At 35.3% G+C, this 13,087-nt stretch overlaps 1 protein-coding gene across 1 annotated transcript in view; it reads left to right on the forward strand.

Annotated features, from left to right (window-relative positions):
* LOC136820094 (autophagy-related protein 2 homolog B-like) overlaps positions 1-13,087 on the forward strand; it is a 50,504-nt gene that overhangs the window by 34,475 nt on the left and 2,942 nt on the right. The window contains exons 23-33 of the mRNA XM_067076333.1: positions 117-223; positions 691-783; positions 1,421-1,712; positions 2,371-2,520; positions 3,430-3,549; positions 3,867-3,941; positions 4,266-4,393; positions 9,410-9,560; positions 9,745-9,912; positions 10,943-11,044; positions 12,209-12,622. Coding sequence (XP_066932434.1) covers positions 117-223; positions 691-783; positions 1,421-1,712; positions 2,371-2,520; positions 3,430-3,549; positions 3,867-3,941; positions 4,266-4,393; positions 9,410-9,560; positions 9,745-9,912; positions 10,943-11,044; positions 12,209-12,622 — 1,800 coding nt within the window. The remainder of the gene's footprint in view (positions 1-116; positions 224-690; positions 784-1,420; positions 1,713-2,370; positions 2,521-3,429; positions 3,550-3,866; positions 3,942-4,265; positions 4,394-9,409; positions 9,561-9,744; positions 9,913-10,942; positions 11,045-12,208; positions 12,623-13,087) is intronic.

Genomic DNA, 13,087 nt, shown 5'->3' on the forward strand with positions numbered 1-13,087 from the left:
GAATGACCGTTGGACCCGAAATTGCCTCATAAATCCTAAACTCGATTATGACGTCACGATTTATGAAAATTCCGGTTTTTCCATAACTCAATAAATAATAATCCTCTTGTTCACAGATTATGGATTTTATGGACATTAAAGATTTTGCGATCACTGGTTACACGTTTCCATCAGTAGTCACCACGCTTCACATGCATCTGTGGGGATGTGCTATTGATTACAGGTAAGGAGAGAGTTAAAAACGGAAAGGTCACTTTTTTCCACTTTTTTTGTCAAGAATACCATCAAAAAACAGTATAATAACTAGGTTAAACAAGGAGGTATCTGTGACGTATGAATTCTTTGTCGTAGGGTTTTAGACAGAGTCCGAGATGTTTTAGACTCCTATAGCTTCATGTCAAATGTCAGTAATTAGAAAAATCCTACCATTAAAGAAATTCAAGTTTTTTTGCTTACTCTTTTTCGGGTGAAGTTTGATCATGAATGACCCTAAATGGTTCAGCCCAATCTTCGTAGATAGCTTCTTGCTTCACCTCGCTAATGTCAATCAAGGCTGAAAAGATCTAAACTTACACGACCTCGAGATTCTTTTGATTGTACGATATATGAAATACAGAATGTTCACTACACTACTTAAGAGAGCTTTGCGCTTTGTGGTGACTTTTACACGTAACCTTATTCATTTTTCAGACCTCTCCACATTCCGATTCACTCACTGTTAACAATGGAATCATTCAGTTTGTCCAGTAATATCATTCCCGGTTCCTCGACGTCCATACTCAGGTACGAGAATTATAGTATTTTGTAGGAACTTTGAAGGGCAGTACACTCTTTGATTTTGCTTTGCAGATCTTTGGTTCCTTGATTTCAAATATAGGCGGGAATATAGGGTAACAGTTTATCTTGCATTTCAAAAACTCAGATAGTATAGATATGAAGTACAAATGAAATAGAACGTTCTCAAGCGTTCTCGAACGTTCAAGAACGTTCCATAGCGTTCCTAGAACGTTCCAGGACGTTCTAGATCGTTCCAGAACGTTCAGGAACGTTTCAGAACGTTCAGGAACGATCTAGAACGTTCTGGAACGTTCCAGAACGCTCATGAACGATCCAAAAGCGTCCAAAAGCTAATAGATTACTCAATAAGAACGTTAGGGAACGATTTGGAACGTACAGGAACGTTCGTGAACGTTCTTCTGCAATGTTCCTGAACGTTTTAAGACACTCCTAAACTAGTAGTAAATAACAGGGAACGATCAGGAACGTTCAAGAACGTTCTCTGGCGTTCTAACAACGCTCCTAAACGTTCGAGAACGTTCCCCATCGTTCGTTTTGCTAGAACGTTCCATTTTATATGTATTTAAAGTCGATTGTGATGACACAGTTTATATCATAATTTTTCCTGTTGTTTCCATTTCAGGTTCATTTTTGAAGATTCAGCGCTTCATTTGTGCGATCGCAGTCTAAACGATATGTGTGATTTTGATGAATTTGTATCTGTCCTAGACATGGGCATATTCGAGTTATCACTAAAATTCAATAGCGACAAAGGGAAGAAACAACCGGTTTTCGAAATGACTATGTCCAATAATTTATTGAACATTCGAACATGTGCCGACTCGTGTGTGGCGTTGATGAAACTGGTTCAATACTTTGCATCAGATGGCGATTTGCAGACTGGAATTGCTGCTGAAATTGAACGCGATTTCAATGTAAGAAAAATTGAAAGGGATTCTTCTTAATGACAATATTTTTCGAATTCCCATATTTTGTGCTAAAATAGAAGACCCCTGACATGTACTCTTAGGTTGGTAATTGTACTTCTGAAAACCCAAAAATGAGGTAAATATAGGCTAAAATCAGGTATTTTGGAGCCAAATAAGGGTACTTCTTTTTGTCAACTGAAAATATTCTTAAAAATTAATAAACGGGGGGGGGGGTCCTAATAAGGTCCGGGGGGTTTGAAAATTTTCGAAAAATTAACAAGCGGGGGGGGGGCGTTTATTTGGCACCTAGGAGTATAGATTAGTTAAAATTAAAATTAAATTAGAATCAAAATCTGACTTTCGAACTTTCTTTTCGGAGTTTCTTAGAGAAACACTTTTAGCTACTGCGTTGCCAAGTTCTTACAAAAGACTTGATTGGACATCCCCGTAGCCTTTTACTTAAGGAAAGAAAGCATGCCTGTATATTCATTATGGTGCAAATACTCTGCAAATGTCCGATCCAGTGTCGTTATTTTAGAGTTCGGTGCTGCGGTAATAAATAAAACTTCTACCGTTGAGTAATGGATCTAGCCAAAATTAATTCTAGATAGTTACGGATATAAAAGCAATATTAAAATGACTTAATACTGATTATTTTATCAAGGAATCATTGGAGTTGGCCAGTCAAGAGCTTTCACAACCAGCACCATCTCAATTACCAACAACTTCAGAAGTTGTGGAAGGAGAACGTGAAAACGATTCCATTGATATTCATTCATTGATGATTGATGCCATGAACGATACTGATGAAATGGTAACGACTAAAGACTAAAAATATTTGTCTTTTTTTCTTGATTGTATATCCGCTCCTACTTGGTTGAGCACTAGCGAGTTTATGTATGTGTGTTTTTCAGCGACGGAGACGGTAAGGTTCTAATTTGACTAGATCCTGACCAGCTGAGGACGACGGTAAATCAGCACTTTTACCGTCCTCGATTTTGCGGGGCGGAATTGCGGGTTTTTCCAAATCGCTTCAGTCACTTTACCGTCCTCAAAAGTGCAAATACATAAACTCGGTACTGTTTGAAGCTTGCGGACTCATTTTCTGTTATTGAAAATATTTCGTACAATATTCATAATTTAAAATTCCCGACGTTGAAAATCCTCTCTATAAAGTATTCGATTCTTACTCTAAGGCACCTAAGACGGGGGGGAGGAGTGGGGCGTAATTACCAGGGGGTGGTTAGATATTGTACTCATAAAACACTATAAAGTTGGACTATTTAGAGCATAATTATATGGACGATAGAACGGTATTTTTTGTCAGATGGCTAGTCAACTTCTTGCTCGGTATAAGTGTTTATTTACTCTATCTATCACATAAGTGAATTCATGTTTGACATTGTTATTACAATTGAGTTTAAAGCCCGAAGGGCTAGAGTACAATCTCTAACCTTTCTCAGGCAAGAAAAAGTGAAGCCACTTATTTCCCATCCAGAACGCGCCTAGAACGCGTCATAATCATGACGACAGATTGTATCCATCGGCTCCTTTGTTTTTGAGGACTGCATTTTTTTAAATCTAGCAATAGATTTTAGTTTCAATCCGGCGTTTATGTAAAAACCACGCGCAGGTGTTCTGGATTGAAAATAAGTGGTTTCATTTCCCATCCAGGAGTCTCCCTTAGGGCTTGGAAGTCAATGATTTTTCATTTTTCCTTCAGGTGGACGATCGTTTCCAAGGGACAGTGATAGACGAACACATTGACGAAGAGACTGGTGACGAGAGTGATACAAGTGCTGATGAATTTTGTTTACTGGACGACGCACAAGCTGAAGTTCAGGTTGGAAAGGATTTCTTTCTCTCTAACTCCATAATTGAACGTCTATGACTTAATTTCCCTCGATCTTTCTCTATTACTTCTTTACTGCGTTCCCTGTTAGGTGTTAGAGTTATAAGGAAGGGGCTTTTGATTGCAATTGATTTCTACGGGGGGGGGGGATAGAAAGTTTAATAAGTTTTGATGACTCTGGAAGAAATTTTTTTATGGGTCTTAGCTTTTCTACTTTCGAAGTGTTTCTGTTGAATTGATTCAATCTTAGAAAGATGCACCGCTCTAAATATTTGTATCAATGACATCAATTTTTTTTGCATCTTCAGGATGAGTTTGAACCAGTTTTACGGCAAATTTCCGACATACGAATCAATTTGATCGAAAATTTCATTCCAATACCGGTAAGGGTAGTTTATCATACATACCATATTAATTCATCCAATCAAATTAACACTTACCTTTCCTTATGGACCTAGCTAGAAGAATGAATGAACAAAATCTGTTGAATAGCTACCTAGTTTATCCACGAACTAAGATGTTTTACTTAAATCCTTTATCATATAGTACAATCCCGCACAGAAATATTTTCTTTGTCCATCAACCCATCTTCAATGATGAATTAGTAATTGCAAATCTCCTCCCTCCTGTGGGGAGGTTGAATCACTGGGGGGTATGGGACACAAGTTCACAGTTGTATTAATTTATTATTCCCTTCATCTTACCAGCAAGGGAAGCACGATCAGCTGCTTTCACCAGATGGCTACCCATGCGCAACACACCGATACACCATTAAAGAAATGTCGTTGATGTGGCAAATGTATGGTGGTTCCGATTTCACGCTGCCAAAATCAAGGTTCATATGTTTTTTATGTCGTAGTTTAGGCTTTTTAGCTTAAATCTGCATGATCGATTGGATAAAATGTCTTTTGAAAATCTAAAAGTGATAATTTTGCACTCGCTTATAGCTGGAAAAAAGGTACAGATTTTTAGGTGAAGACTGGAGAAAGGAACATTTTAAAGCTGAAAATACCTGGCGTTTTTTCTTCTAAAATGGCCACCCTGTTTTTACACCAGACCTAATTAGCGTTATTTTTGGCCTGCCGTGGATTAAAGGGGGGGGGGCATTAAAGGCCGATGTTGAATGGGCAAAAAACACATGGAGTTTTGTTTGACTAAAATGCGGTGTTACATTTTCACCGTCTTTTTGAAACGAGTAAGAGAAATGGCGGATATAGGGCTTATGTTTTATTATGAGGACGAAACGGTATGTTATAACAGGGATATGTTATAGCGGAGCTGGATAACGGACATTTGAAAAAGCCTTGTTCTATCTCTGTCCCTGACATTTGATAAACAATTTGATATGAAATTAAACTTTTTGGACCTACCCCGGTGGGGTGGAGGTCCTATAAATTAACCTGTGTTCGTCCGTCCGTTCGTCTGTTAACAACTTTTCTCAGGATTGAATCATAGGAATCTTTTGATTTTTGGTACAAAGGTGCAAAATGGTGTTGGCCAAAATGTGACGGAGCCCGATTTTCGAAAAAAAATTTTTGGGGGTAAATTTGGGCCAAAAAACGGCTAAAAAACGGGTTTTTTGGACTTTGTGGAAAATTGGATCATTAATTTTTTCTGATTTTTTGCATGAAAGTAGGGTACCATCATAGGTAAAAGATGGCTCAAGCAGATTTTTGCAAAACAATTTGTTGGCTAAAAAAACGCATGTTTATCTATAAGAATCACTATTAATAAGATCAATGTTTTTAGCCATATTATTATTAATTTCGCTTAGCGAAAGTATTACGATAGCCTTTCTGCGGCGGCGGTGTCATCGGAAAAAAAATTAGAAAACGAAAGTGCTTGATACGGTGGACGAACTCACAAAATTTAATTTACAAATTACACGCTCGTATAACCACGGACGATTTTCGCGGGTTTTCTTTGGATTACGTCATATATCTTTGTGTCTTTAGCTCCACAGTTTTGATTTTTTCTTTATTTTCTTATAAGCATATACTTTATAGGAATCGAATCAATAACTCTTGATAGACGGTGATATACCTTTCGGTAATTAGTTCTTACAAAGTAAACAAAGTTTGGCGCGCACAATATGAGCATATTTATTTTTCTTATAAGCATATACGTTATAAGAATCAAATCAATAACTCTTGATAGACGGTGATATACCTTTCGGTAATTAGTTCTTACAAAGTAAACAAAGTTTGGCGCACAATATGAGCATATTTATTTTTCTTATAAGCATATACTTTATAAGAATCAAATCAATAACTCTTGATAGACGGTGATATACCTTTCGGTAATTAGTTCTTACAAAGTAAACAAAGGATGGCGCACAATATGAGCATATTTATTTTTCTTATAAGCATATACTTTATAAGAATCAAATCAATAACTCTTGATAGACGGTGATATACCTTTCGGTAATTAGTTCTTACAAAGTAAACAAAGTATGGCGCACAATATGAGCATATTTATTCTTCTTATAAGCATATACTTTATAAGAATCAAATCAATAACTCTTGATAGACGGTGATATACCTTTCGGTAATAAGTTGTTACAAAGTAAACAAGGGATGGCGCACAATATGACCTTATTTATTTTTCTTATAAGCATATACTTTATAAGAATCAAATCAATAACTCTTGATAGACGGTGATATACCTTTCGGTAATTAGCTCTTACAAAGTAAACAAGCAATGGCACACAATATGAGCATTTTTATTTTTCTTATAAGCATTTACTTTATAAGAATCCAATCTATAACTCTTGATATACGGTGATATAGATTTCGGTAATAAGTTGTTACAAAGTAAACAAGGGATGGCGCACAATATGACCTTATTTATTTTTCTTATAAGCATATACTTTATAAGAATCAAATCAATAACTCTTGATAGACGGTAATATACCTTTCGGTAATTAGTTCTTACAAAGTAAACAAGGGGTGGCGCACAATTTGAGCATATTTATTATTCTTATAAGCATTTACTTTATAAGAATCAAATCTACAACTCTTGATAGACGGTGATATAGCTTTCGGTAATTAGTTGTTCCAAAATAAACAAGGAACGGCGCACAATATGAGCTCATTTATTTTTCTTATAAGCATTTACTTTATAAGAATCCAATCTACAACTCTTGATATACGGTGATATAGATTTCGGTAATAAGTTGTTACAAAGTAAACAAGGGATGGCGCACAATATGACCTTATTTATTTTTCTTATAAGCATATACTTTATAAGAATCAAATCAATAACTCTTGATAGACGGTGATATACCTTTCGGTAATTAGCTCTTACAAAGTAAACAAGCAATGGCACACAATATGAGCATTTTTATTTTTCTTATAAGCATTTACTTTATAAGAATCCAATCTATAACTCTTGATATACGGTGATATAGATTTCGGTAATAAGTTGTTACAAAGTAAACAAGGGATGGCGCACAATATGACCTTATTTATTTTTCTTATAAGCATATACTTTATAAGAATCAAATCAATAACTCTTGATAGACGGTAATATACCTTTCGGTAATTAGTTCTTACAAAGTAAACAAGGGATGGCGCACAATTTGAGCATATTTATTTTTCTTATAAGCATTTACTTTATAAGAATCAAATCAATAACTCTCGATAGACGGTGATATAGCTTTCGGTAATTAGTTGTTCCAAAATAAACAAGGAACGGCGCACAATATGAGCTCATTTATTTTTCTTATAAGCATTTACTTTATAAGAATCCAATCTATAACTCTTGATATACGGTGATATAGATTTCGGTAATAAGTTGTTACAAAGTAAACAAGGGATGGCGCACAATATGACCTTATTTATTTTTCTTATAAGCATATACTTTATAAGAATCAAATCAATAACTCTTGATAGACGGTGATATACCTTTCGGTAATTAGCTTTTACAAAGTAAACAAGCAATGGCACACAATATGAGCATTTTTATTTTTCTTATAGGCATTTACTTTATAAGAATCAAATCAATAACTCTCGATAGACGGTGATATACCTTTCGGTAATTAGTTTTTACAAAGTAATCAAGGGACGGCGCACATTATGAGCATATTTATTATTCTTATTAGCATTTACTTTATAAGAATCAAATCAATAACTCTTGATAGACGGCAATATACCTTTATACCTTTCGGTAATTAGCTCTTACAAAATAAACAAGAGATGGCGCACAATATGAGCATATTCATTTTTCTTATATAAGCATTTGCTTTATAAGAATCAAATAAATAACTTTTGATAGACGGTGATATTACCTTTGTTTATTAGTTCTTAAAAATTAAACAACAGTTGTTCTTAAATTAGTCTCTTTTTTTAGCGGTTCTAAGCCTCGTTGTTCTTGTAAAATTGTTTCATCAAGGCTCGATGTAAAGTAGATTTCAGATTAGCTTCAATCTCTACTTCTTGTTTTTCCTATGTAGTTTAAATTCTAGGCGAAATTTTCGACTTTAAGTCGTCTTGTTATTATTATTTTTATTAGTTTTTTTTTTAAGATGGAAATGTCACGGTGGAGGGATTGAGTTTTCTATAAACACTTATTATTTTTTTGGCTGAAACCGAATCTTTATCTATAAGAATCACTATTTATAGGCATAGATCAATGTTCTTAGCCAAATTATTATTTCATTAATATTTTTTCTAAACAAAGAAAATGTCACCTTAGAGCGCAATGGTTTGAGTTTTCTAAAAACACTTATTATTTTTTTGGCTGAAACCGAATCTTTATCTATAAGAATCACTATTTATAAGCATAGATCGATGTTCTTAGCCAAATTATTATTTTTATTATTATTATTATTTCTAAAAGGAGAAAATGTCACGGTAGAGTGCGATGGTTTGAGTTTTCTGTAAACCTTATTTATTAAGCTGTCCATTTTTCTGATGGTGGATTGTTTTTATAAAGAAAAGCGTTTAATAGCTTTTTTTATTTCTTTTTCAAAAGTATTTTTCAATTGTGTTGATAGTTTCTCCCAATAGATATGCTTTCATTTTTCTTTATTTTTTTGTATTTTGACCAGTTATGTCTTATGTGTTTCATTGTTTCAATGTTCTTTGATAACCAGGTAGGTCCATAAAAGTATCACTTGTTTAATTACAAATTATTGAAATTTGGATTTCTTTTTAGCCAATGATTCTGCTGCTGCATTTATTGTTCACGATTAAAAACTATTAATTATAAGAGGGTCTGTAAAACATTGGTGAATGACAATTTAAAAAAATGAAAAACATTGTTTCATCAGTAAAGTTGTAAGAAATTTCTTCTGTAAGATTATAAATAGCTATTTTTTATTTGGAATACCGCGCTACACCGCGGGGTGCCTCACTTTCTAACTGATATTTTCAGATAGCAAGTCGGTATGCCCGATTATGGAAAAAATTTCAAGTCAATTGAAACAATATTTGTCAAAATATTTACATCCGAAATTTTTAAAGAGAAATCATGAAAGCTTCTCAAATTCATAACACACGATAAAATTAGATTTCATTTACAAAGAAGCTTTTGGGGTATCTTTTGCAAATATTATTTGATGAAAAGCGGGAACATCATAGCAAAATATATGCAAACGTACTGCATGAATACTTTGTCTGCTTCATTTTTCTTATAAAAACAGAACACTCTAGGGGACAGAGATGAATTTCTATTATGAACAGTTTACAATAAATAGAAAAGACAAAGGAGCAATCCGTTAAGGAATTCTCGTCCTTCATCCAGCTCCGCTATAACAATTCTATGCTATAACATATCGCTGGTTATAATTATATGCTATAATTTTATGCCATAATTTCTGTTATTGTTTCATGTTATTTCTCCTTCTTAGGCGACCTTCTTCAGCATCTCAACAAACGTCAGCACCTCAATACAACAACCCGATGTCTAAGGGTAAATCCGATAAAGCGAATCGCGCTAATCGGGTCGCTGGTGGACCAAATCGGGATTTGGAAACTTTAATGGAACTTCAAATGAATAAGGTATGCGAAATATCTTGCAAATGTTTGAAAAAGTTCCCCGAGAAAGCACATCTATTTATTAACGAACTTTGGCATACAAAAATTGGTGTAATAGTTATTTTTTGTTTGAATCCCGAAAGAACTTTAAGATATATCAAGGTGCTTTTCCTTATCATATCCTTATTTCCTTTCCATTGGTTTCTAGATTCGTTTCCAACATGAAGTTTTCCCCGAGACTGCTAAACAGATATACCGTGATGTTCTTTTGGTGTATGACCTTGAGTTACGTGATCGTCTGACGTCATCAATGATCAACAAATTTCTTTACCGTTTCTCCTCTGAAAACATGCCCAAACAATCGAGTGCTAATATGGTATGTATAAAGTATGAAGAAATTGTACCTTCGTGCTATCTTATACACAAAAGGCGCTTATCATTTTCGACAATGTGTTAAAATTGTCAGGCACATTACCACTTTTGGGTTCGTTTACTTGATTCTTTTTCGTGCAAATCAACAAAGAAAAAGAAAATTTGATTAGAAATCCCTCCCAGCAATATAAACAAATGACATATTGACATAGCCAGTACCTTCCCACAAACCAAATTTTTTCGCGATAAAAAAGCGGTTTTCGTCTAACAAGCTAATATTGACATAGCTCTCACTCAGCATTAAAGTAACGTCCACCGGTTGTAACGCCTGATTATAATTCTGAGAATTATCCAGTAAAAAGCCCAGTAAAAATGTATCCCTTAAGGATACGTAAAGTGAACTCTCTCTTATTCGTTAACCCTTTAAGTACCAATGACGAGTATACTAGACATGGGCTATATAGGAAGGCGAAGCCCTCCTGTAATGCCCAGTTTGATTTAGAAATCGTTATTTTTGGTCTAACTCGTAGGAATTAGATTGGGTTTCATGGTCAAGAAAAAAAAAATCAAAAGTGAGTCTTTTCAGCGAGATTTTAAGCCAAAAAGTAAAAAAATGACAAAAATCCACTTTTTTAAGATTTTGACCGCTTTTTTACCATTTTTGGTCAACGAGAGTGATACAAGAACCTCCAAATTTGGCCCTGCTTTACTTGATTCTCTCTAGTGAATTAATTTGAAGTTTTACTACTGGGCACCATTCTATCATTCAGGCAAGAAGAAAGAAGAGACTCTAAGCTATCCAACGAACTGTTAACGAGCTTGTAACTCCTTCTAGATCCGGAGATATAAGCCTTTAAAGTTTGAATAAGTGATTTTCTTTTGAAAAAATGACCGTGGTACTTAAAGGGTTAATTCGGCTAAGAGTCGAATTAAAGAGGCTCGAAATTAGAAAGAGGGAGTTGACTTTACTTACTGTGCCACCTGTTTTTTTGTCGTAGTTATCTCTTCGAATACAAAATTGATATTGTTTCTAGATTTCAATTCGTTTATTGGTGACAAAACCTGAAGACAGTGCTCGCTCCGAAGAGGCCGCTCTACGAATATCATTACAACCGCTAAGATTCAACGTTGATCAGGTAAGGATGTTTTTGGACCTACCTCCGGCTACCCCGGTGGAGGTCCTTTAAATTAACCCATGTCCGTCCGTTCGTTCGTTCGTCTGTTGCCAGCTTTTCTCGGGATTGGCTCATTAGTTTTTTCTGATTTTTCGCACAATGATGCAAAATGGCAATATCCAAAATGTGACGGAGCTCGATTTTCGGAAGAATTTTTTTGCGGCCGAAAATGCCGGAAATATGCCGGAACAACTGGTTTTTTGGCACTTTCTCGAGATTTTATCATTAGTTTTTTCTGATTTATTGGAAAACGATGCGTATTAACAATGCCCAAAACATGGCGGAGTCCGATCTTTGAGAAAAATTTTTTTCGGCCGGAAATATGCCGGAAATTGCTATTTTTCTGGATTTTCATTTGATTTTTTCGTTTCATGTCTTTTCAAACAAAAACATCATTTATAAGAATGTCCCCGATTCAATGAAACTGATTTTGGTCCAGGAACTTTCTAAAAATCGCCAGAACAGCCGAGAATCGCCGGATTCCATGAATTTCTCGAGTTGCTCTCGTATTATTCTGCATTTTCATACTATTGTTCTCATTTTTCAATTGTCTTATTACATCAATCTTCAGGTAGGTCCATTCAGCATGTAGCTTGTTTTTGTTGGATTAAAGATCAACATCCAATGTGAAACATAAAGTTGGCAGCCCTTTTATTCCTGATATACACCACTGGAAAGTCTTACGAGAATTCTTAAATTTTTCCACCCAATACGTCACTTAAAAAATAGAAAAAGTGACGTATTGGGTGGAACTTTTTGAAAATTCTTGGAAGACTCTCCAGTGGTGCATATCATGAATTAGATTTTGAGAAAATTTCGGACCTCCTCTTTTATTCGAACCCCCCTACTATCCGGGCCCTTAGGGTAGTTCTTAACATGATCACTTCATCTTGTCTTTTCTTTAAAAGAATTTGACATTCCAAATAACTGTAATATTATCATTATCATTATGAGCAAAAATTGTTTACTGAAAATAAAATTTTGAGTTATGTGAAAGATTGTCTGTACCAAATTTCAAGTCAATAGGGCCAATAGATCTTGCTACGTGAAAATTTGAATTTTATGGACACTTTCTTTGAACCACCCGGTATACTCATTGCTTGAATTTGCCTTTTTCATTTTCAGGATTCCTTGTTTTTCCTCCGAGAATTTTTCACCAAAGTCGGTGGCATGTCATCTTCGACTAACGCCCCAAATAGACCGCCATCCGCCGGCAACCGCCCACCATCAGTATCAAGCGTCGATTACTCATCATCACCTGGTGGCGTGAACTATCTTTCAGGTTCACCCGCCACGGGTACAGAACCTTTCAGTGGCGTTCATTCTTCTTCACCCTCAACCGCCTCTCCGCAAATGTCTCATTTGCAACAGCAACAGCAAAGGGCGTCGGTGGGAGATACGCCTACTATAAGACACACACCTTCAACAGAGAGTTTGAAATCAACCGAACAACCTTCTTTATTCATCAAATCATTCTTATTTTCACCGGAAGTGCCCATCCGGTTGGATTATCATGGGAAATATGTCAACATCGAAAAGGTTAGTTGTGCCTAAAGCTCTCCTGTCTGTACACAAAACCAGTATCTAAGACTTATTTCAATATTCATTGCCGTAGAGGGTCTGTTGTCATTGTCTTTTCTCATTTGAGATTTTTCAAACCGACCGCTGCGATGGAGTGTTAGTGAGAGAGGGGAAACGATGAGAGAAGTGTTGCTATTTATAAATCATACTTCATCGAAGAGGTTTCCAAAGCGTACGGGAATTTTTTTATCAAATAGACAATGCGCACAGAATGTATTACGAAGCGATAAACGTAAGATACACTCTGGTACAAAGTAAAAACTCTCGCGCAGCTAAAAATAACATTCTTTTGACGTCCCTAAGGTCTACGTGATGCTAGATTAACTGTGAAGGCTTGGGTATTTATTCATCAACTTCATAACAAATTTGTGCATTTTATTGAAGCTGATACAGTGGGCTCTCTCTCTAATTCAAATGGTTATT

The sequence above is a fragment of the Clytia hemisphaerica genome, unplaced genomic scaffold (genome assembly GCF_902728285.1).
Source record: "Clytia hemisphaerica strain Z4C2 unplaced genomic scaffold, Clytia hemisphaerica genome assembly, whole genome shotgun sequence".
NCBI classification, from domain to species: Eukaryota; Metazoa; Cnidaria; class Hydrozoa; order Leptothecata; family Clytiidae; genus Clytia; species Clytia hemisphaerica.